This window comes from Stenella coeruleoalba (genome assembly GCF_951394435.1).
Source record: "Stenella coeruleoalba genome assembly, chromosome: 21".
In the NCBI taxonomy this organism is placed as follows: domain Eukaryota; kingdom Metazoa; phylum Chordata; class Mammalia; order Artiodactyla; family Delphinidae; genus Stenella; species Stenella coeruleoalba.
This window is the reverse complement of record NC_137167.1, coordinates 23,107,244-23,128,490: the sequence shown is the minus strand read 5'-3', so window position 1 is coordinate 23,128,490 and position 21,247 is coordinate 23,107,244. Positions and strand designations below refer to the sequence as shown.

The 21,247-nt window shown below is 49.0% G+C and overlaps 2 protein-coding genes across 4 annotated transcripts in view; one reads left to right on the top strand and one right to left on the bottom strand.

The window, feature by feature from the left end:
• Window positions 1-21,247, bottom strand: part of ACSL1 (acyl-CoA synthetase long chain family member 1) — a 277,457-nt gene that overhangs the window by 201,049 nt on the left and 55,161 nt on the right. The gene's annotated exons all lie outside the window — the stretch shown is intronic.
• HELT (helt bHLH transcription factor) lies at window positions 17,303-19,292 on the top strand (the record flags this gene model as incomplete). Of its 2 annotated transcripts, none has more annotated exons than XM_079909239.1 (4): window positions 17,303-17,443; window positions 17,882-17,986; window positions 18,261-18,357; window positions 18,796-19,292. In XM_079909239.1, the coding sequence occupies exons 1-4, from the start codon at window positions 17,417-17,419 to the stop codon at window positions 19,290-19,292; spliced, it is 726 nt and encodes a 241-aa protein (XP_079765365.1). In that variant the 5' UTR covers window positions 17,303-17,416. The 2 variants fall into 2 exon arrangements, with proteins under 2 accessions (XP_079765365.1, XP_079765364.1); XM_079909238.1 differs by having other exon boundaries at window positions 18,793-19,292.

Genomic DNA, 21,247 nt, shown 5'->3' with positions numbered 1-21,247 from the left:
CAGCAGTGAGAGCACAGAGTCCTAACCACTGGACTGCCAGGGAATTCCCGACTTCTTTCTTTCTTTTTGGATTGATTTAAATATTTAAGACTATAAATTCTCCCATGAACTCAGGTTTATCTGTGCTCTATAGGTTTCATTATTGCTGTTTTCTAGAAATTTTACAATTTTGATTTCTATATCTTCTTTATATCAAGAATATTTAATAAGGGGATTTTAAAATTCTTTAATGGGAAGTCCCAAACATACACAAAGTACAGAGAATAGTAATAATGAATTCCTATGTACCCATCACCTACCTCCCATAATAATCAATATATGACAAATCTGGGTTCATTTTACCCCAAATCCCAGACATCTTATCATTTCCTCTGTAAATATTTCAACATGTAAACGGAGAGATTTTTAATTTCCCAGTGGAAGGGATATTTTGTTTCTGGCTTTATTATTAATGTTTGGTTTTACTGCATGATGATCACTGAATATTTTCTGCACTATTTATACTCTTGGAATATCTGTAATTCACAGTGTTACATGGGCACTTGTGAAGAAGGTACATTCTCTGTTTCCAGAATACAGAGTTCTATCAATATCTATCAGTTAGATTTGCCTTACTTAATTGTGCGGACTAGTAGTAGTAAATGTAGACTTCTTATATTGCTTGTAATTTCTACTTTATGAACGGAGTTGCCGTGTTATCCAGTGCACAAATCCCCATTACTATTATATCTTCTTGTAATTACACCTATTAGCATTATAAAGTGCCCTTACTCAATAGGGGTTTTTTTTGGCCTGAATTCCATGTTGTCTGATATTAAGAATGAGCTCTCTATTTGTATTTGTTTGTTACACTAGAGCCTGCCCTTTGTTTTCCGGGTGTTTTTTTTTTAAAATAAATTTATTTATTTTATTTTTGGCTGCATTGGGTCTTCATTGCTGCACGCGGGCTTTCCCTAGTTGCGGCGAGCGGGGGCTACTCTTCGTTGCAGTGCACGGGCTTCTCATCGCGGGGGCTTCTCTTGTTGTGGAGCACGGGCTCTAGGCACACGGGCTTCACTAGTTGTGGTACGCAGGCTTCAGTAGTTGTGGCTTGCAGGCTTCAGTAGTTGTGGCTTGCAGGCTCTAGAGCGCAGGCTCAGTAGCTGTGGCAGACGGGCTTAGTTGCTCTGCGGCATGTGGGATCTTCCCAGACCAGGGCTCAAACGCATGTTCCCTGAATTGGCAGGTGGATTCCCAACCACTGTGCCACCAGGGAAGCCCTGTTTTCAGTTTTGATCACAACCATTCTTCTAAACATCTTAGACTTTATCATATGTTAGCAGTCTTATCACTCAGGGTTTTTAATTGCAAACAGCTGAATTCACTACAGTGTTTAAACAGAAAAGGATATTAGGTAGCTTACAGTAGTTCCAGGACAGGCAGAGAATTAGTCCAGGGGCCACACAACCAGGAACAAAGTCTGACTGGCACAGTCTAGGTCAATTCCTGTGCCCTGTCTTCAAGGGAAACTGGGACACTGAATTCTCGTTTCTGTCTTTGGTGGAGATTTCCCCAAATATAAGAGGTCATGTTTGCCACAGTATAATAAATACCTTTTACAGCAGTGTCCCTGAAGTTTCAGGTATAGAACTTTAACTCCTAACTAAAAATAGTTCATGAATCTATAAACATATTCCCCTGATATCATGCTGTGTGTAGTTGTTTATTGAATAAATGCAGGACGTTCTCTAAAAATGTCCCTGCCTTTACCAAAAAATAATATGTGATCACAAGTTTTGATTTCTCTTTCTTGCTTCTCTTAGAATCACTACTTCCTCCTTGTTTTTGTATCCAAAGCTCTTATTCTAGGCTTGCAGCCTCTTACCCAGGATACTAGACTCTTTTCTGATGGTTCCCTGCCTTTTTTTTTTTTCCTTTTCCCAAACCATCCTACATACTGCCCATATCAGGCTCTCTGGCATTATGTTCTGGAAGCCTGATGTCAGGGTCTAGGCTTTGTATAATCTCACTTGGCAAACACGTGCTGAGTGACTGTGCCATGCTAGGCAATGCGTTTGGACCTGGGGGTTCAAATACGAGTAAGATTAAGCCTAACCTTAAGGGCCTCTCAATCTAGTGGGGCAGACAGACAACCAAATAGGAAAATACAACATAAAGTGCTACAATTGTGACACACAGAAAGAGTACCTAAACCAGTCTGGGGCAGATGTAATCTAGGGAGGCTCCTGGAAGAGGGTATCTCTCAACAGGGTGGGGAAGGATACGTTGGATTCACCCAGGAAAAGAGGGGCGTTGTAAGCATAAGAAACTGCCTGTGCAGAGCCAGGTCGACGTGAGGGTGCTTAGTGCTTGAGGAAAAGCTACAAGTACTTTAATACAGGACTGTTGGCTGCTTAAAAGAACAAAGCAGGAGAGACCAGTATCTTAGGGCAAGGTATGACATATTGAGAAGCTGGGATACTTTTTTTTAAAGCCAACAGGAAGCAGCTGAAGTCTTTTTAGCATTTTAGAAAGATCAATCCAGCAACAATACATCTAGAGTGGATTGGAGGAGCTTGCTGGTGGCAGGCAAAAGGTTAGCTGTCGCCAAAGCGCATGAGAGAAACTGGGTGGCAATGGTGGTGGCTGCGAGGATACCAAGGGTGGACAGGCTGGAGAGGTGTCCAGAGGGAATCAACTGAACTCAGTGACCGTGGGATGGAGTAAGAGAAAAGCAAAAGTAAAAGGAGATTCAGGATTTGTGTTCCGTCAGCGAAGGAATTCTAAATCGAGGCTTTGAGAGGAGGTGTGAATTTGGGGAGAGAGGGCAGAGTGCTGTTTTGAATGTCCCAAGTTTGGGACACGCATGCGGAGGGATGCAGCGGGAATCTGGAGAAGGCCAGATGCCCTGGCGACCTTGGCACTCCCACTGCAAACACCTGGAAGCTTTGAAAGATGCAGAAGCCTGGCCCCTGCCCCCAGAGGTGCTGATACAATTGCCCGGGGAAGCAAGATCAAGGCACCCAAGGGATTCTGCTGGGCAGCACGGGCTGAGCCCCACTAGTACAGAGAGGAGGGTCAAGCCTGCAGGGTGCCCTTCCCCTCTCTACCATTTACCCATCAGGTGACCATGACAAAGTCATTAGCCCTCTGGTCTTAAGTTTCCTCCTCTAGGTAATGAAGATCGTAACACTTCAAAGAATTACAAGTATTAAATAAAATAATGTGTATACAGCATCTAACACCATTCCTGGCACATACTACAGACCAGACGAGCTGCAGGACCACATCTGAGGAAAGGCATACTCTCGGCCACATTCCTAAAGAGAATCGGCCTGTTTAGTAGGAAGGGAAACGAGGAATCTCCCAAACCTTTAATGGACAGAATGACACCCCTTTGTGTCCATGCAATCTGGTGGCTCATGAGACAGTCTTAGAACTGACTGCAGGAAACAGAAGGCAGTATGACATCTCAACACTCAAAGCAAGGTTCCAGCAGCTACAACTCTTGGTTAAGATACGACACTAGAGATGCAATAAATTCATCCACCTGTGTAGACAGATACTCATGAAGCTTGCACTGTGTGCCAGGCAGCGTACCTATTTGGCATTCCTTCATTCTTTAGCCAACATGATTGAGTACCTACTGTGTGCCAGACACCACACTAAGTTCTGGGGAAATAATGATAAATAAGAAGGTGATGGGCTATAATCCTGAAAGGGACAGACCCTGCCCCCTGACATCTCTCTAGTCTGTCTACTCCCAACATCCCCATAGCCACCACCACTGCCACCCCGTAACTTCTTCCATGGGTTTCAGCAATAGCCTCCTGTTTTGCCTGTCAAGCTCCTCCAATCTGTTTTACACTCATTTTACAGATTATTTATTGAATAATCACTCAAGTAAGTGTTAAATAACTACATGATTATGTGTCACAAGCACATGATCCTATGGGGCCACATATTAGGGGGTTTCAACCAAATAGGAAAGCCAGAAGGGCTGCCCGAAGGAAGTGACAACCAAACGGAGAAAAGTAGACGTTGGCCAAAGGGGAGGGCGTGAGAGGAGATTTCTCGGGCCTTGCACACCTCCCCATCACACCTCCACACCTTCCTCACTCAACTCCCCCTGCCTGAACCATCCCTGCACTCAGCCCTCTAGCCAGCACTACTCGTCATCCAAGGTGTAGTGCAAACCTGGGTCTTCCTCACGGTCCTTTCTCCAACACCCCTCCTTTGTGTCTCCACTGTCCACCATCCACCATCCACCATCCACCATCTATCATCAAACCTTTTACCTCTTAGTGCAAGAGACATAGATGGCCGTGTCTCTCAGGTCTGTTTACAACTCTATCCAGCAGTTAATACAATACCAGGTATATTAGTCAGGGTTCTCCAGAGAGACAGAATCAATAGGGTGCGTGTGTGTGTGTGTGTGTGTGTGTGTGTGTGTGTGTGTGTGTGTACGAAATAGAGAGAAAGTTGGAGAGAGGAAGACAGAGACAGAGGTTTTTATAAGGAATTAGTTAAAGCAATCATGGTGGCTGACAAGTCCGAAATCTGCAGGGTGGGCCAGCAGACTTGAGACCCAGGGAAGAGGTGATGTTGCAACTCGCATCCAAAAGCAGTCTGGGGGCAGACTTTCCCCTTCCTTAAGGGACCTCAGGTTTTTTTCTCTCAAAGCCTTCAACTGATTGGATGAGGCCCACCCACATTATGGAGGATAATCTGCTTTACTCAAAGTCTACTGAGTTAATGTTAATCTCATAAAAAAATAACTTCACAGCAACATCTAGCCTGGTGTGTGACCTCATATCTGGGTACCATGGCCTAGCTAAGTTAACACATAAAATTAACCATCACACCAATTAAAAACAGGTTTTTGGTAAATATTTGTGGAATGAACTTATGAAATCTGCTAATCATAGGTTTATTTTCTTCTTTATTTTCCTTTTTCTCTCTGCTTCTCTTTGAATGCCATTCTCATATCCCTACACTTTTTTAACTTTCCTTCTTTTGTGTGTATCTTTCCCCCAGTGGTTTTTTCCAGGCATGCTGGGGGTCCCATCAACTGCAGAAATATACAAGGAGTCTGCTGTAGCAGAAAAGACCCTGGCTATGACCACCCCCATCCCTGGAGAGTCTCCCACTTGGCAGGAAAGGAAACCACAAGGGGAGGAACTTATCAATGTCAAACATAAGAGAATCAGGACCAGGTCTCCTGGCAACCAGAGTTCCTTCCATTTACTGTGGCAAAACCTTCAAGTGGGTATGGGCATGGAAGGAATAAAAGGCCCTGTACAGGAGAACTCACCTCCTATAACCTGCGCTTCACAGAAACCCTGTTACACTGATCCCTGCCCCACTCTTGCAGGCAGAAGGAACCTGCTTACCTTGGGAGTCAAAGAATTCAGGAAGGTTCCAAGCCTTGGGTGTCAGAACCCAAGTGTTCACTCATCCTCAGGGGGGGCAGTGTGAGACCCACAGCAGCTGTGGACCCCCTCTTGGTCAGTTTTCTGAGTGTGGGGCTGCAGCACTAAGCCCCACTTCCCAGGACTTAACCTTTACCTGCCATCAACCTTTACCTGCCATCTCTGAGTAAATATAAGCTAGACCACACCCTACCTTCCTTCCTTTGCCCTCCTTCGTTCCAACAAATGTTTACTGGGCACTTTCTCCATGCCAGGCACTGCACCAGATGTTAGGGACACGCAGATGAATAAGCAAAGGCTGCAGGCTCAGATAACTCACACGCCAATGGAGACAGCCTTGTGTGGCACGGCGGGGCTGACACAGCTGGGCCCTCTTGCCTGGATGTCACGTATGACTGGTCTCCTGGGCAGCCCTCTGGACGTGCTGACTCCCTGTTCCCTGATATTTTTGTCCGATCTTCCAATTTGTTTATTAAAATACTTCAGCCAGAGAGGTGAGGTGCTCTGGCAAGACACAGCTGATCTTCAAACAGCAAGTGGAAGGCTGAACCCAGTTTCTTTTTAAGGCGGCCGCTGAAGTGGGTTAGCCCTTGTCTCAGAAGTTGTTGAAAAGTTCCAACCACTAGAGGGCACCAACCAACCCTTGATCCATCCAAATCTGCCCAAATCCTGAAGAGCTTCCATACTAGGTCACTCTGCTCCCAGATCTGTAATGCTAATATCTTTCATTTTTCTCAGAATGAGCCTTGAGAACCAGGCAAGCTTTAAACTGAATCCACAGACTGTACTCTTGAGCCAATCAGAAGGTAAGGGAATTAAGCTGTCCTAATACAAATACGCCACAGATTGTCTTATTAATAAATAGATCAGAACCCATGACATAAAAAATTTTAAAAACCTGTGCTCAGGGCTTTCTCGCGGTGCTTCAGAATCCGCCTGCCAACGCAGGGGACACCGGTTCCAGCCCTGGTCCAGGAAGATCCCACATGCCATGGAGCAACTAAACCCGGGCGCCACAACTACTGAGCCTGCGCTCTAGAGCCCATAAGCCACAACTACTGAGCCCGAGTGCCAGAACTACTGAAGCCTGCATGCCTAGAGCCCGTGCTCTGCAACAAGAGAAGCCCCCGCAATGAGAAGCCTGCGCACCGCAACAAAGAGCAGCCCCCTGCTAGCCTCAACTAGAGAAAGCCCACGTGCAGCAACAAAGACCCAACACAGCCAAAAAAAAATTTAAAAACACAAAATAAAACAAAAAAAACCCAAAACCTATGCTCATCATCCTATCCATCTGCCAAAATCCAACATCAACAGATAACCACAGCATAACTTCCCATTATTGACAAGCCATTGTACAGCAATGGTGTCTAATAACCGCCAGACTGTGGACCAGTGAACCAGGGCATCAAATTACCTGAGTTTGTTGGTTTTTCATTTTTTTAAAGATACAGATTCGAGGACCACATCCACAAAGTTTTTTTTAATGAGTCTGTAATTGGACCCAGGAATGTGTATTGTCCAAAGGCTTCTGATGTGTAAGAGTCTGGAAGCCATTGTTATATAACTGGAGTATTAGAAATGTGGAGAGCAAAAATGAGAAAGAGTTGAATTCAAATACCTGGTGACTTATGGGTATATTGTACCTTTAGGAGCTCTGAGAGGGAGACCACTGGGCATACTGAGAATTGCTCCCCTGCTTTGTGAAGCAGCAGCTACATTTGGTCATTGGAAGGTGGGTAGAGTCTTTGGGCTGAGAAGTCTCTCCCGTGACTTGTAATCTCAGTGGGATCAAGGCTATAGCAAGGTCAGGCGTCCTGTGGGAAGGGACACTGGTAGAGTTGGATCAGCTTGTTTGTATCAGCTCTACCACCTCATGGTTATGGACCTTGAATTCCCCAAGCCTTGATTTTCTTATATGTAAAATAAACACAATACTCATCTTATTGTTGTGGGGATTAAATGAGCAAAGATCTGCAAAACACTGAGAGCTGGGAGGGGTTCAGTGCCTGAGAAGTAAGGGCTGCTGTCTGTGTGTTGACCTGTAGTATTACTAGCCTGTGAGAGAGAGCAGGACAGCACTGCCCCTGCCCCCCCGCAAGGCACCAGTGGCCTGGGCTGTCGGCAGATCTATGTTACAAGATACACTTTATTTAACTCCAGCTGGTGGTTTCCTAGGAGGATTGTCTTTTCTAACATGCAGTCTGAATTCATCATGCAAGAAAGCACTCATATCCTCACAGTTGAGGTCAAAGAAAGAGAGTCTGCTCTCCCTTTCTACCACTCTTCAGAAGCTTGCAGAGTTTGATGATGACCTCCATGCTCAGTCCCAATGGACCTTTTGAGTCCTGTAGACATTTCCTGCATCTCTCCTACGTCAGATCCTGGCGAGCGTCTCCTCCTTGAACCATCTGCACCTTTGCTCCTAGGAATCCCAGGAGCCTCTGAGCTCTCCTCCTTCCCTTCTGATGACCCCTTCCTGGCTGATGTCCTTCACCCACTCCTTGCCCATCAGCTTCCCCCAGGACTCTGTCCTTGGCCCCCTGCCCTTCTCCTTTAAGCTCTTCTTAAGTGATTTCATCCATGGCCATTGTCTGTCAGTCCCTGCAGGCCAATGCACCCTTTTTATTTCTGACCTTCAGTTTCCTATCTCAGCTGTCTCTGGGCATCCACTTAGGGGGTGTCCATATGAACTTTAAAATTAATATGTCCAAAATTAAATTAATCATCTTCTCCTACATCCCCTTCCCCCATATACACGCCCCCCAACAAATGACCTTACATTCCTCCTTACTGCTAACCTCAATTAATGGTGTCACCGCATAGTCAATTCCCAAACCAGAAATCCAGCAATTCTCTTCCCTATTCTTCTCCCACCATGTTTAATCCTACCCCATGCTCTGCAGATTTTCTCTCTCAAACATGTCCAGCTTGTCCCTAACCCCTATGCAGGTCTTCAGCATCTTGACCTGAACCACTGTGATATAAATAAGTTAAATTCCTGGGTACTGGGCCCGCCCCAACCCATGACTGCCTCTCCACTCACCCTCTACCACACTCCTCCTCACAGTTCATGATCTAGTCAGACTATGTTGTGGTTCCTCAAAACCAGAAAGCCATTTCATGCCCTCACGCCCTTCCTTGTGCCAATCCCTTCACTGAGAGCCTCCCTTTACCTCCCACCCATCTTCACTTGGCTACCTCTTACTCACTGTAGTGGGTTGGTTGATGATCTCCCAAAAGATACATCCACGTGGAACCTGTCGATGTGACCTTATTTCGGAAATGGGTCTTTGCACATGTGATTAAGGGTCTCAAGATGAGACCGTCCTGAATTATTCAGGTGGGCCCTAACTCCAATGAGAAATGTCCTTATAAAAAGAGGAGGAGATGGGCTTCCCTGGTGGCACAGCAGTTGAGAGTCCGCCTGCCGATGCAGGGGATGCGGGTTCGTGCCCCGGTCCGGGAAGATCCCACATGCTGCGGAGCGGCTAGGCCCGTGAGCCATGGCCGCTGAGCCTGCGCATCCAGAGCCTGTGCTCCACAACGGGAGAGGCCACAACAGTGAGAGGCCTGCGTACCGCAAAAAAAAAAAAAAAAAAAAAAGAGGAGGAGAGACACAAAGACAGCCATGTGAAGACGGAGGCAGAGATTGGAATCACGCTGCCACAAACCAAGAAGTGCCTAGGCCACCAAAACTGGAGAAGACAAGGTAGGAACTCTCCCCTAGAGCCTTCAGAGGGCACGTGGCTCTGCTGATAGCTTGATTTTGGACTTCCTAGCCTCTAAAACTGGGAGAAAATAAACTTCCATTGTTTTAAGCTACCAGGTCTGTGGTAATTTGCTAAGGCAGCCCTAGGAAACTAATGCACTCACCTTTCAGGACTCAGTTCACGCATCATCTCCTCCAGGAAGTCCTCCCTGATTTTATCCTACCATCACCCCACTCCTGCCAGCTTGTATCTGATTCCCTTCTTGTGTCTGTCTCACTTGATAAACTCCTGAAAGGCAGCAATTGGGTTCTTTTTCCCATTGTAATATGAGGGTCCAGCACTGTTTCAGAAATAGACCAGGTGCTCAACCAGATAAACCCATGAGAATCTCAGCCCCGGTGCACCTCCTATGGTCTGAATATTATGCCAGGAACTTCACAAACATTCCCTCACTGACGCATCTCACTAGGCCTAGGAGGTAGGTACCATCATCTCTGCTTTATAGATGCAGAAACTGAGGCACAGCAACTTGCCCAAGACCACTTTGTAAGCAGAGTTAGAATTTATGTCCAGATCTCTTTGATGAGCGTGAGCATGGCATTTTCAAAAAAACAGTGGCCAACTAGAAGAAGAGGGATGCTGGAGAAGAGTGGGGAAAAGATTGGGTCTTAATTTAATAATTAATAATTTTTAGACAAAGTCATTGTGTGCATGTACATGTCTGTGTAAGTAGTAATGAGGGTCGGAGTGTAGTAAACTAAAGAGGATCTAACTCATAATGCAGCATAAATATATCACAGCAGCTTCAAACCTGAGGCCTGAGAGCAAGGGGTGTTATGATGCATGAGGGATAAGAAAGGATGAACAGGGAGAAGAGGAAACGGGAAGGAAGAAGAGAGGGATAGTTCTTCCATGTTTGGAAACAGAACATGATTCTCTTTATCTTCTCCCCCACTTCCTCTTGCCCACGCCTTTGCCCCTGTTCTCAGAGCATCAGTGCACAGATGCTATCTCAACTCCTACTATGGTACTTGACCAGGTACAGGAGGCTTTGGCCTCCAAAAGACACCCATGTTCTAATTCCTGGAACCTGTGAATGTTACCTTATAAAGGCCAAAAAAAGGACTTTGCAGATTTGATTAAATTAAGTGTTTTGAGATGGAGAGATTATCCAGGTAGGCCCTTAAATGCAACCATAGGTATCCTTACAAGAGAGGAGCAAAGGGAGATTTGACACAGAGAAGAGGAGACATCGATGTGACCACAGAGGTGGGGACTGGAGTAATGTGACCACAAGCCAAGGAATGCGGGCAGCCATGAACCTGAAAAGGTAAGAAAAGAAACAGATTCTCCTCTAGCCCCTCCAGGGGGAGTGTGGCCCTGCTCTCACCTTGATTTCGGCCCAGTACTACTCCTTTCAGACTTCTGACCTCCAGACTGTGAGAGAATAAACTTCTCCAAAATTTATGTTAATTTGTTATAGCAGCCACAGGAAACTAATATTGAATACACCAGCTCTTCCTAAATTACCTCCCTCTCATTCAAAACTTGTTTCTTGACAGCCTTCTTTAGTTTGGCGTTAGAGAGGATCAAAATCCAGTTATATCAATTCACACTAATGAGAGACCCTTAATGCCCTCAGAGGCAATGATGTTTTAAAAGGAGGGCATTTATAACTCCTCAAATTAATGTCTAATTGGTACGATAAGTGTAAAGAAACAAAGTGAATGGAAACTGCTAGCAGTCAGGTGAAAATTTAGGGAAATGGACCAACAAACAGGTAAATTAGGGTTGGGGTCTGCCCTCAAGAACATTCCCCTTAGTCAGGGTCTTCTTTTCATTTGTGAGAACGTATAGATTCTCCAAAAGTTCTCTGTTTGTTCTCAGTGATTCCAATGTTGCCCTGCACGGTGCCTGGCACACAGTTAAGTGCTGAATTCTGGTGGTGGATGAACAAGGAAGGCAGAGAGAGAGGGTGGATCCAGGGTGTCAGCCACATGAACAGATGGGGTGTCTGACAGACTACTGCTACTGGATTACTGCCCATACAATGGGATCTGTTAACACTCCTGGAATTTTCTCTTCCTCCTGAAGCTTCTCCCCAAGTTCTGTGTTATTTACTGCAATTTACAACAATTTCTTATTGTCAGCAATATACACCTCTAATTTTGTGTGCAAGGTCGCCCTGTAAAGCAGGTGAAACCTTTGAGCTGTAGAAAGCACTCCCCTCAGTTCTCTAAGCTGAAGCTCCCCACGATGACTTCTGATGCTGCTTTAATACAGAGGAAAAAGCTGGAATTATCAGCCCCAAAGAAAAGCCAGTTGCCTAGAAAAATCAAAGCCCAGAATCAACACGGTTCACAATATCTGTAACATATTTTCTAAGTGATGTTAATGTCAAACTATGGAAAACAACTCCTTTACCTATCATGCAGCCTCCCTAAGTGTTCTTACTCAATAGTTATATTTACGCTTCCCCTTGTTAGTTCTTGCAAAAGTCCAAAAATAAATGGTAAGATATGACCCTACGGGGCCCTGTGACAGATTGCCAAAATAATCCCTGAAGCCCCTCTTCCAGTTTTCCTTCATTCATCAAAACTACATTGAGCATCTACTACTTGCAAATTCTGGAGAGACATGCAGGAAATAAATCACTGCACGTAGGAGGCAGTACTAAGGAAAATATTGCAAACACCCCATAGAATATTTGAACAAGCAGTGCTACAAAGCCCCCCTTGTTCACAGGAAGCCTTTCAATCTGTGCACTGAATTATTTCTACTTAGGACAGCCTGAAAGTCCCCTCCACCTTTGCTGTTGTCTTTCTAGGCTACCCCTTCCTACCTGGCACTTGCCAACTGGTAGCCTTCAGCTGTTAAATACCAAATGGTGGCCTCCAACGTCAGCTAAAGTGGTGTTTCACAAACTTTGAAGGGCACAGGAGTCAACTGGGGATCTGGTTCAAATGCAGGTTCTGATTCTGTTAGGTCAGGGGAGGAGCCTGAGGTTCTGCATTTCTAATGAACTCCCAGGTGACTACTATGCTGCTGGTCTGAGGACCACATCTGAGTAGCAAGTGATTAAGTAAAAAGAACTTCTTTTTTACTGAAAACAAAATACAGCCAACTTCATAAGGCATCCGATTCTAGAGGCATAGGTGTAATGTTTCAGGACTTCCGTAAGGAGAGAGAAACTGAAGGCATCGGAGCCATTGGATAGACGGTGGGGCTGGTGCCTAACCGTGGTTTCAGAGCTGCTACCTCATTCAGCAAAAACTCAGGTACTAGATCTAAAAATAGAGTTAGAAAGCAAAGAACTAAACTGGGTCAGAGACGAGAACAAAGGAGATACAGACCAAAATCTGGGGAATCACTCTATTACGGATACAGTCTTCCCAAGTCTCTGGTCTCCTTTCAGATTTGGGGTTTAGATAAAAGCCCACACCTTCAGTGTGTGTCCTCATGGCTGGAGACATCCCCCCACCATCACCTGGCTGCTCTGACAAGCACCGTCTCCTGACACGCACTTCCTGCTGACGTCCTTGCTGAGCTGAGAACACTACTCGTGATCAGAGGGAACAGAAGAATTTAGGGTGCTGAGTAATGAAAAGCCCAGAGAAGTCACCAACCCAGTAGGATGTGTGCTGCATGGCTTCTAGGATGGGCACTGGGGGTGACTGGGCACTGAGGGTGACTGCTGTGTTGAGGCTTCTGTACCGGGGTCTGACACAAACACAGACCTTTTCTTCCTCATGAGAGGATACGCCCCTGAGCCATGTCCTTTTCTGAGTGGTGTTCCCAGCCTCTGGCTCACATCAGTGCCCACAACGTGCTGTCATCACTGGACTTGGGAGAAGCAGGAACATGTGGACTGAGGCCCAAGGACACAGTAGATGCCTCTGACAGCGATCACACCAGCCAAAGGCAGCAGGTGTCCTACAGAATGTCTGCCAGTCCTGAATCACAGCGTCCCTACTGGGACTCTCCTTGCAGTAACAGAGGAGTAAACTGAGGCCGTTGGCCCTGGAGGTCACACAGCAAATCAACAAACACTTGAGACAGTGGCTTGCTGTGCGCCATTGTCATTCCCAGTTCCCCTCGTGGCACCTCAGATTCTTCGGTGGGAAAATGGGTATCGGACCTGATGCTCTTCTGGGCTTCTTTCAGAGGAAACATCCTGGGATCCTATTCGCTTCAGAAATAGAGCCCAACGTGGGTTCTCTTTGTGCCTTGACCTCCTGGTACTTCAGAAGTACGGGAGAGTCAGCTACCGCTGTGTTTTCTCCACTCTCTGACCAGACTCCTCACATTTCCCCACTTGATAAAATCCCCAGGCCCACTAATGAATCTACAAAGTCTGTGTATTAAGATGGGAGGAAGAGGGAGAGATTTGAAATCACCCAGAACACTTCGTCTTAGAGCAATTTGGCTGAAATGACCAAATACCCACTAGATTTGTTTTCTTTCCATTCATTACCCCTTCCCCTTCCCAAGCCCATAAACCCTCAGTTTCTAGAGTTGGAAAGAAACACAAAAGAGTCCATTTTTCAGTGTTTGGAAGCTGTATGTCAAATCTATGTAGCTAAAACATTTTTTTAAGTAAAAATAATATTAACAATAATAAACATTTTCTGTTTATGATTGCTGTATTCTCCAACAAAGGTCTTCAGATGCCAGGAGTCTAAGTACAGACTACTATTGAATTAGCATCGTCTAATTTCTAAGTAGTCTTACTTCCTAGCTTTCCTTTGATTTTGATGCTAATGTTTGAATCACTTGAAATGGTCATGCTGTTGAGTTGAGGGGCTTCTGAACTTGGAGCCTTTTTGCAGCCTCACACCCCATGGGAGACACTGCTGGCCACCAAGCACCAGGTGATGTCACCTGTGCGAGGGAGCATCTAAAGGCCCCCCATCATTTGCCTAATTCGGGTCGATTTAACAAACCTCAGGCCAAATACTGGGGCTTTTTTATGGAGAGTGAAGCTTTCTCAGCAATGGGAAAAACTATGAAATGAATGAAAATATCACACAACAGCACAAATCCCACAAAACACCACTATGTGAGAACCACTGTAGAAGTGATTTCCAGGCAAAGTAAAACAATTCATTGAGTAGATAAGCCTTCTTTTAGGTGCTCTGCCTATGTTTACTTCCTTCATCCCAGTGGCCACCTTGTGACCTGGTAGATACAGTAATTATCTCCAATTTACAGAGGAGGAAACTGAGGCACGGCAGGATTCAGTGAACAGCCTGAAGCCTCACCCAGCTGGTATGTGGTGGAGCTGGAATTTGAACGACTGTTTGGCTCCAGGGACCATAGCTCTTCATTATTCTGCTCTCATTTTGAGTGGAAACTCGGTCACCATCAGGGAACACTTTATCACCATACTGGGAAGTAGGAGTAAAGGGACGATGACTGTGAGGGTCCCAGCACCCCCTTTCTGGCAGTGTGATTCAAGCCTTCCTGCCGGGAAGACAAAAATAAAACACACCCTTCCCCTCACCTGAATGGGAAAAGGCTTTCCCAGCCTTCCAGAAAGGGCTGCAGACTCAGAGGACCTGGTGAGGATGGCCACCCCTCCACCCCACTTCCCCTCACTTCCCCACCTTCATTTGGGCCCCTCCCCCAAGCCATACGAGGGGACTTGCAGCCCTGGGCAAGATCTGGAGCCCAGCTCCCAAGCAAACACGGGAAATTAAACAGTTTGCACAGAATGAAGTTTGGCCCGTGGAAGGTGCCCGCAGCTGGCGGTTAACACCAGCTGTAAGAGGATCAACTCCTAGTCCGCTGGCTTAAAAAGGGGATAGGGGTGAGAAGTGTGCGCGCTCCCTTTTACCCATTCACGTTAGTTAATTTGGATGATAAGGGTTCGTGTTTAATCCCCTTGTGTGCGAGTGAATATACTGAAATCGACAACCTCTGAGAGGGCACCGGCGGCTGGCAGAGCAACCTGCGGGAGGGTGCGGGTCGTGCCCAATCCAGCGTGAAGTAGAAAAGAAACGTCGAGAGGAGACTGAGAGTACGACGGGGAGGACACCCTAGGGGTGCGTGGTGCGGATCGAGCCCCACACCTCCCAGACTGCAGCAGGTGGGCTGCTCGCGTCCCCGAGGCCCGGCCCGCCAGGCCCGCCTCTGCGCCCTAGGAGCCCCCTAGGTGCCACTGGAGAGCAGGGCTCCCCCCCAGCCACCTCTGCCAAGGACTAACGACACCCAAAGGGAGAGCCCGGGCCCTGCCGTAGTCCAGCAGAGGAGAGAGAGTTTAGGCAAGGTGGGGAGCAGAGAGGGAGGGAAATATGTATCAGGAGAGGTCTCAGTTGTTCTCAAATGCAACAGATTAGAAAAAGGTGAGAGCTCAGTGGCTCCGGAGCAGGTCATAGAACAAAAAGCACTTTTACAGTTTCCATCTGCAAGAAACCTGGCCCCCACGCACAGCCCGCAAGCCTGGAGCCCCCAGAACTCGGGTTCCGGCGCAGCAAGTGCCAGCGAGGCCTGGCGGTCGGGGAGGAGGCCCCCGGCTGCTGGGCCCGGCTGCCCGCAGAGGCGCAGGCGGAGCAGAGCTCCCAGCCGCCGCCGCCCCCCTCCTGCCCCTCGCGCCAGCCCAGCAAATTTCCTCCCTCCTTTCGGTTCGTGCCTTCCCTCCCTCCTCCTCCCCCGATATATTCGCTCTCTAAAACCATAAAAAAGAGATCAACCTCCCTAACTTCACGGAGCCCTTTTCAGTGACAAATATTGATGCCCAAAGTGTCTGCGCTCTCCCGCCCCCAAACTTTAAGGCGCCCGCGAAAGGGAGACATAAAAAGTTAACAATGCTGTGAAAATATGTTTGCAGAAAATAGACAATCGTTGGATTAAACGTATTCAAGTATGAAATAATGCCTTTTTGTGTCAAAACTTGGGCGATGGGCGGGTACAAAAGTTCCCTGTGGCAGCTACTTGCTCCCTTTGTGAGCCGTGCGCTTTGGCGTCTCCACTTGGGCGCATTACTTAGAGCCCTCTAAGCGCGATTGTTTCTCCCTTTCTAATGACATTTACCGGATCAAAACATGCTGTTAATTCGATCAGAAGGCTTCACCCTCTCTGACAAAGCCACAATAATTTCTCCTGAAGTTTGTTAAATTGACCAAAATTAGGCAAATGAATAGGGGTCTGTAGGCGCCCCCGCTCGCAGGTGACGTCGCATAATGCTCGCCTGGGCCAGCTGCATTCCCCCTTTTCTTCTCAGCCCACTCTTCTCCGTGTTGCCCCCCAATCCTCCCACCACCCCCCTCACACACACACACACACGCACACACACTCACACACACGCCTGCCTGTCTTTCCTCCCCCACCCTCTGGCATTATTAAAATTTAGCCCAATGAAACTATTCATACTTTTCAATGGACATTTTCCTTATAGGATAATAGGCTACAAATTGAGCCTCTTCCCCCCGCGAAGAGAAAGCCCGAGGGGGGGAGAAAAGAAAGGCGGCGATGTGGTCAGGGAGTAGGGGGGAGCGTCGCGTGCCAAAGACCTGCGGGAGGGGCGAGGCGAGGCGGGAGCCTCTTGTGCCCGCCGCAGCCCCACACCTGCCGGGATGTCCGGACAAATAAAGCGGTGTAAACAAAAAGGGGGGAGATGGACGTGTCACCAAGTCGTGTGAGAAAAGCCTGGGAACAAACGGGGCGCCTCCGTCTCCAAGAGCTCTCCCTTGAACCCGGCGGAACAGCCTATTAAAGGCTTACTTAATTACTTTAATGACTCTGGACAGGCTTTAAAACGCACTCGGCGCTGAGACTGCGGGCTTGCTGGGATTTGTAAACAGGCAATCGTGTGAGACTCAGCGGTGGGACTAAAGGAGGCGACACTGTTTTGTGAGGGTCCTCGCCCCCCGGCGCCCGCGGCCGCTGCGCCCCTGCGCTCGCTCGTCCGCCGGCGCAGGTTTACCGCCTCCTTCCCGCCCCGGCTGTTGCCATGCTAATGTTATTCCCCCGCCGGTCACGTGTCCTTTGAAGGGCCACGTGGATTAACAAAGCTGATCTGCCCCCAGCTCGCCCCCCTCGGCTGCTAATTTTTTTTTCTTAACTTTAAAAAAAAAACTGATCTTGAATGCATGCATCCCCCAAACGCAGCTCCCCTAATCCTATGGAATAATTCAAGTCGTGAATGCACTTGGAGCCCTGGATGACCGCTTTATAAGGCAGCCCCTGGTAGTTGGGAGGCTGCAGTCTACCTGGGACACTCGAGGAGGCACACGAGGCGAAAAGTGGACGGGTGCCTCGCGCCACCGCCTCTCCCGAGGGCGCGTACTGACCAGAATGTCAGGAAAGCTCAAGGAACGCAAAGTGAGTCGGCTGAGCCCAGATGGCTCTTGCGCCAACAGGGTGGGGGCGTCTGACGCCCGCAGCACCACCTGGCTGGACCGACGGGCAGGGACATTATCACACGGGACTTCTCCTGGAGAGGAATCCTGAGTGGTTTGGGAAGGGGATGAGGATAGAGGGAGGGGACGCCTCAGTCAGGGAGGAGCCCACGCCTGGAGGCTGGTGGCCACCTCCCCACTGCCCTGGTGCTCAGCACGGCGGTGTGGCCCAGCGGACGCTGGAAAGGGAGCGCACCAGCGCGGGTGTGAGAAGGCAGAGTTTATGTGACCCACTGTGGAGGGACAGGGGCCTGGGGCGAGTCCCTGGGCAGCGTTGAGGGCTGGGAGACAGCTGTGCCAGCCGTGCCTTTCACGACTCTCTGGGCAAAGCCATCCTAAACGTACAAACCTCTGTTCACAGAGAACCCCCGTTTCCCACAAAGTGATAGAAAAGCGGAGGAGAGACCGGATTAACCGCTGTTTGAACGAGCTGGGCAAGACGGTGCCCATGGCCCTGGCGAAGCAGGTAACGTCGGCGGCCGAGAAAACGGTGCTGGCGCTGGGGATCCTCTGCCGCCACTCTCGGCAGTGATGCCGGGAGTCTGGAGCCTGAGAGGGCCTTGCACGTGTGGGCTCCCTTCCCGGGTGCCCGAGCGCTGAGTGAGCCCCGGGCGGCCCTCGCGCAGATCCACAGCAGCGACCCACTCGCTGGTCCTCTCCGGATAAAACCTTGCACCCAGCCTTTCCGGGTTGGCCGGCACCCGCTGGGCCGCTTCGAGGAGCCCTTCCTCCTTTTGCAGAGTTCCGGGAAGCTGGAGAAGGCGGAGATCCTCGAGATGACCGTTCAGTACCTGAGAGCTCTGCACTCCGCTGATTTTCCCCGGGGAAGGGAAAAAGGTGGGCGCGGGTTGCGCAAAGGGGAACCTGGACAGGGACCGTGCGCCACACGGAGACCTGGGGGCGGGAGTGGGAGTGAAGCGGCGCTCGCTAGAGGTCTCTCGCTCTCTGGATGCTGCCGGGGCGGGGGTGGGGGCGGGGTGGAGGTGGGAGCGGACTCCTGTGAAAGCTAGGGGGACTGGAGCACAGGTGTCTGGGGATACAGGTTCCGCGGTCTCCTCTCAGGTGGGGAGGGTGGGGTCAGACTCTTAAGGAAAAGGAAGTCGCCTAGCTAGCGTTTTTCCAGTCTCCAGAGTAACAAGAGGAGAGGGCGGGCGTCCAACGGAAACTCCGGCCAGGAAACGTGATGGGAGGTGCTTGGCCCCCGCCTCGCGCTCCCGGTCGGAAAGGGCGCTCACAGTTTTTTTCTTTCTACGGTTTTTCTCGCCCTTCCAGCAGAACTGCTAGCGGAGTTTGCCAACTACTTCCACTACGGCTACCACGAGTGCATGAAGAACCTGGTGCATTACCTCACCACCGTCGAGAGGATGGAGACCAAGGACACCAAGTACGCGCGCATCCTCGCCTTCTTGCAGTCCAAGGCCCGCTTGGGCGCCGAGCCCGCCTTCCAGCCGCTGGGTTCGCTCCCGGAGCCGGATTTCTCTTATCAGCTGCACCCAGCGGGGCCCGAGTTCGCAGGCCATAGCCCTGGTGAGGCGTCCGTGTTCCCGCAGGGCGCGGCCCCGGGGTCCTTCCCCTGGCCACACGGCGCGGCCCGCAGCCCGGCGCTGCCCTACCTGCCCAGCGCGCCCGTGCCTCTTCCGAGCCCTGCGCAGCAGCACAGCCCCTTCCTGACGCCCGTGCAGGGCCTGGACCGGCATTACCTCAACCTGATCGGCCACGCCCACCCCAACGCCCTTAACCTGCACACGCCCCAGCACCCCGCGGTGCTCTGACGCCGACTCGCCTGCAGATTTCTTTGCGCTTCGGGCGCTGCCTGGGAGAAATACTGTATATTGTACAAGTGTAAATACGGTGCCAACAAAAGAGATGGGTGGGGGAAGGCCAAAAGCGAAAGAGTCTTCTGAAGGATCTCCCCCTTGGCAATAAACGTTTTCTGAAGGTACCAGAAAGATGGATTTCTTGTTACCTTCTGCTCTTCCAAAACCCACCCCCTCCGAGGTGTCTCGGGCGCAAGGCTGATAGGGGCCAAGGTGACGGCCCTCAATAGTCTGGGTGGGGAAGGGGGCGGGTCGCTGCGGTGTCTGAGGAGGCGGGGAGGCTAAGTGGAGGGGTCGCTTCCAGGCTGGATTCGCGTTTCCCCCGGGGCTCCAGACCCGCACGTGCCTCGGGCGCACCTTGGGCATTTGCCTGGGGGAAGGGCAGACTCGAGGAACAGGGCCCTCAGCTCTCAGAAAGTACAAATCGAAGGACCCTCCCCAAGCTGGCTTTGGCGGACTTTCGCCAGTTCCGACCTGGGCGCCCTTCCCTAACCCGGGACGAGGCCCCGGACACGCGCGCACCACATGCCCGCTGGTCTGGAGCGCGCCGAAACTCAGACCATCGGGATGCGTGACTAGGTTTACGGCCTCAACCTGTCTGGTAAAAAATATGTAGAGGAGGTAGCTTCCGAGTGTGGCTTAGAAACAACAGACGATGAAGTTTATCTTCGAATGACAACTACTCGTCGGCACCGAAGGGTTCGGGAAACTGGAGTTGCCTTTGGCGCACAAATCAGCTCAGCTTAGGGGCCGCTGGGCAACCTGGTGAGAGGCCGGCAGCTACCGGGTTGGGAGACGTGCTCCCCCGAAAGGATTGTTCCCTCTGCCCACACCCACATCCGGCCACTGGTGCGGCGTTGAGACGCTGGGTTCTTGGGCCTGCTGAGAAAGGCTTCTCCACCTTTTCCTGGGGGAGGGGGATTTTAACCTTCTCGCTCCACCCAGAACATAGGAACGTTTTGGGGTCTAGGGAAGACTTGGCTAGTGATCTGTAAGGGGCTTGTAGTTTTCAACGACAATTCGATCTGTCTTACCCACAAAACAGCAATACATTTAAAATAACAAGCTGAAATCAGGTTTTTCTAGGACCCAGAGAGCAAAATAAGCCTCACTGTTGTTCTATGTTAACTGGTAAAATGAACAAGGTAACCAACCCGTTAAAGTTGTCTTTGTGAGAATTTAAAATTTTTCCTTCATTGATTTTTTTTCTTTGTCTTTTCTTTCTGTTCCCGTTCCCTTTGATGCCCTTTAAATAACTCAAAATTAGGTAGCAGGTTTTCCTGTTTCCTCAGGCCATTTAGCTGAACTACGATTATTTGTCACCGCTCAGGTTAGCTGGAGTGCAATAAATTAACTTATTCCATTTCTGTGGACAGGGCTTAAGGGAGCTCTGACCTAGACTGTTTACTGAGGTCATGGAGGAAGATGGCCTACAATTTATAAACCCTCAAACTTGATTACAGAGACAGGACCAAAAATACCACACACACACACACACACACACACACACACACACACACACACACACAGCCACTTCATTATGTTGTCCATAAAGTGAAACTTAAATCTTAAATGTGTATGTTTTGGGGGCAGGGAGAATCTATAAACTTTAGAAAAAGTCTTTCAAGTAAAGGGTTCTTGCCCTTACACGCACTATATATCACTACAATACTTATCTATAAAATGTGAGATGCAAACAAGTATCTCCTCCCTTATGAAATGATATAGTTGGAGCATGAAAGTCAGTGTAAGGTCAGGAGGCCACTGGATAACAAATATATATTGAGCAATATGGGATGAAAACAAATTATGCAGAAATGGGAGAATGCATGGTGCCTATTATTGGAACACATGTCTTACACCCATTTTTATCAGCGCTGGATACAGAATATGAAGGAAGGCCTTTCAGC